Source organism: Etheostoma spectabile, chromosome 2 (assembly GCF_008692095.1).
Source record: "Etheostoma spectabile isolate EspeVRDwgs_2016 chromosome 2, UIUC_Espe_1.0, whole genome shotgun sequence".
Taxonomy (NCBI): domain Eukaryota; kingdom Metazoa; phylum Chordata; class Actinopteri; order Perciformes; family Percidae; genus Etheostoma; species Etheostoma spectabile.
This window is the reverse complement of record NC_045734.1, coordinates 4,241,606-4,243,583: the sequence shown is the minus strand read 5'-3', so window position 1 is coordinate 4,243,583 and position 1,978 is coordinate 4,241,606. Positions and strand designations below refer to the sequence as shown.

General features: G+C 42.2%; 1 protein-coding gene across 5 annotated transcripts in view; it reads right to left on the bottom strand.

Moving 5' to 3' along the window:
- Window positions 1-144: 144 nt before the first annotated feature.
- The window catches only part of rptor (regulatory associated protein of MTOR, complex 1), a 212,559-nt gene continuing 210,725 nt past the window's right edge, over window positions 145-1,978 (bottom strand). For all 5 annotated transcript variants that reach the window (XM_032536773.1, XM_032536784.1, XM_032536782.1 and 2 more), the window contains one exon: window positions 145-759. In XM_032536773.1, coding sequence (XP_032392664.1) covers window positions 691-759 — 69 coding nt within the window. In that variant the 3' untranslated portion in view covers window positions 145-690. The remainder of the gene's footprint in view (window positions 760-1,978) is intronic.

The window sequence follows — 1,978 nt, the reverse complement described above, 5'->3', positions numbered from 1 at the left end:
CGCACACGCACACGCACACGCACACGCACACACACACACACACACACACACACACACGTCAGGCCAGAATGAGCACAGTTCTTCCATCTTTGTGTCAGTTCCCACAAACGTCTTGCCAGCAGTGCAGCAGCATGGCAAAACTTTGAGCCGCCTTTTAAAATGAGTTCAGAACACATGGGGGGGGGGTCCAGTGGAGGGCCAGTCTGTGTTTTCTGCACCAGTGAATGTGTTTTTAACAGTTTGTGTGTCGCCCTCTGTGGGAGACCCCTCCCCCCCTTCTCCCCTCCCCCCCCCGGTTGGCGGGGGTCACAGTTGGTTGACGTAGTGAGGCTTGCTGCGTGGCGAGGGCGAGTCCCCGGTCACCGGTGGGTACCACTTCTTTTAAAATAGAACTTCTAATCTTCAGTATACGCTATTTTAAATATCACACACTCCTCAGCACAGCCAAGTCTACAATCATTAGCTTCATAATAAGAATATGAATGAACAGTGAGAATAATAATAATAATATATATCGTCGTCCGTAGCAGTCAAGCTTTTGTCAGCAGCCATCACTAGAACATTCAGGGTGGGAATTGCATATGTACAAAACGAAGACGTCATTTACATCCCGGGGCTCTGGGCTCCGGTTCAGAAGTCATATGGGGTGGATTTGGAGTTGGGGGGCGGGGGGTGATGAATGCTGGTGTGTTATCTGAGCCTCTTCTCTGCTGAATAGATGGACATGTAGTAGTCGTTGCTGCCTACCGCCAGGTGGGGCTGCAGGGAGACAAAGAGAGAAGGCAGTTCAGACTTGTTTATTACTTAATTCTTTTATTACAGCTTTTTTTAAATACTGAAAACAGCTGCCTGCTAGGGCTGCACCATTTGAGGAAAATATGCACTATCCAATACCGTTGTTGAATATCGCAATAACAATATAGCCTGCAATAAATAAACCAATATCGAAGTGTTTTCAGTTCTGCACTTCTACTGCTTTCAATATTCTGCTAAAATACAACAAAGTGCATGTTGAATTTAAAACAAATGAAAGGAAATCATTTCCAACATTCTTTTACTGAACAAATTGAACATTAAATTGAATATAAAAGGCACCACTAAAACAAGAATGACAGTTACATTTTAGTTTTCTACTGATAATTTCATTTAACTAAAAATCGGAGTGTCTTTTGTGGTATGTTGCAGCCTTTCGCGATGTGTTTACTGCGCCAGTTGATATTGTGATGATGATTAAAAAATTTATTGTGTGGTCGTACGGCCTGCTGCTGAAAAAGAGGGGGATGAGATCAAAGTTGCGGGCCAGAAAAACATTTGGGGTCAGAATGACCCCAGGACAACACAAGGGTCCCATGACATAGTGCTTTGGATGCTTTTATATAGACCTTAGTGGTCCCCTAATACTGTATCTGAAGTCTCTTTTATATAGACCTTAGTGGTCCCCTAATACTGTATCTGAAGTCTCTTTTATATAGACCTTAGTGGTCCTCTAATACTGTATCTGAAGTCTCTTTTATATAGACCTTAGTGGTCCTCTAATACTGTTCTGAAGTCTCTTTTATATAGACCTTAGTGGTCCCCTATACTGTATCTGAAGCCTCTTTTATAGACCTTAGTGGTCCCTAATACTGATCTGAAGACTCTTTTATATAGACCTTAGTGGTCCTCTAATACTGTATCTGAAGTCTCTTTTATATAGACCTTAGTGGTCCTCGTATACTGTATCTGAGTCTCTTTGTAGACCTTAGTGGTCCCTATAACTGTACTGAAGTCTCTTTTATATAGACCTTGTGGTCCCTAATACTGTATCTGAAGTCTCTTTTATATAGACCTTAGTGGTCCCCTAATGCTGTATCTGAAGTCTCTTTTATAATAGACCTTAGTGGTCCCCTATACGTTATCTGAAGTCTCTTTTATATAGACCATAGTGGTCCCCTAATACTGTATCTGAAATTTCTTTTATGTAGACCTTAGTGGTCCG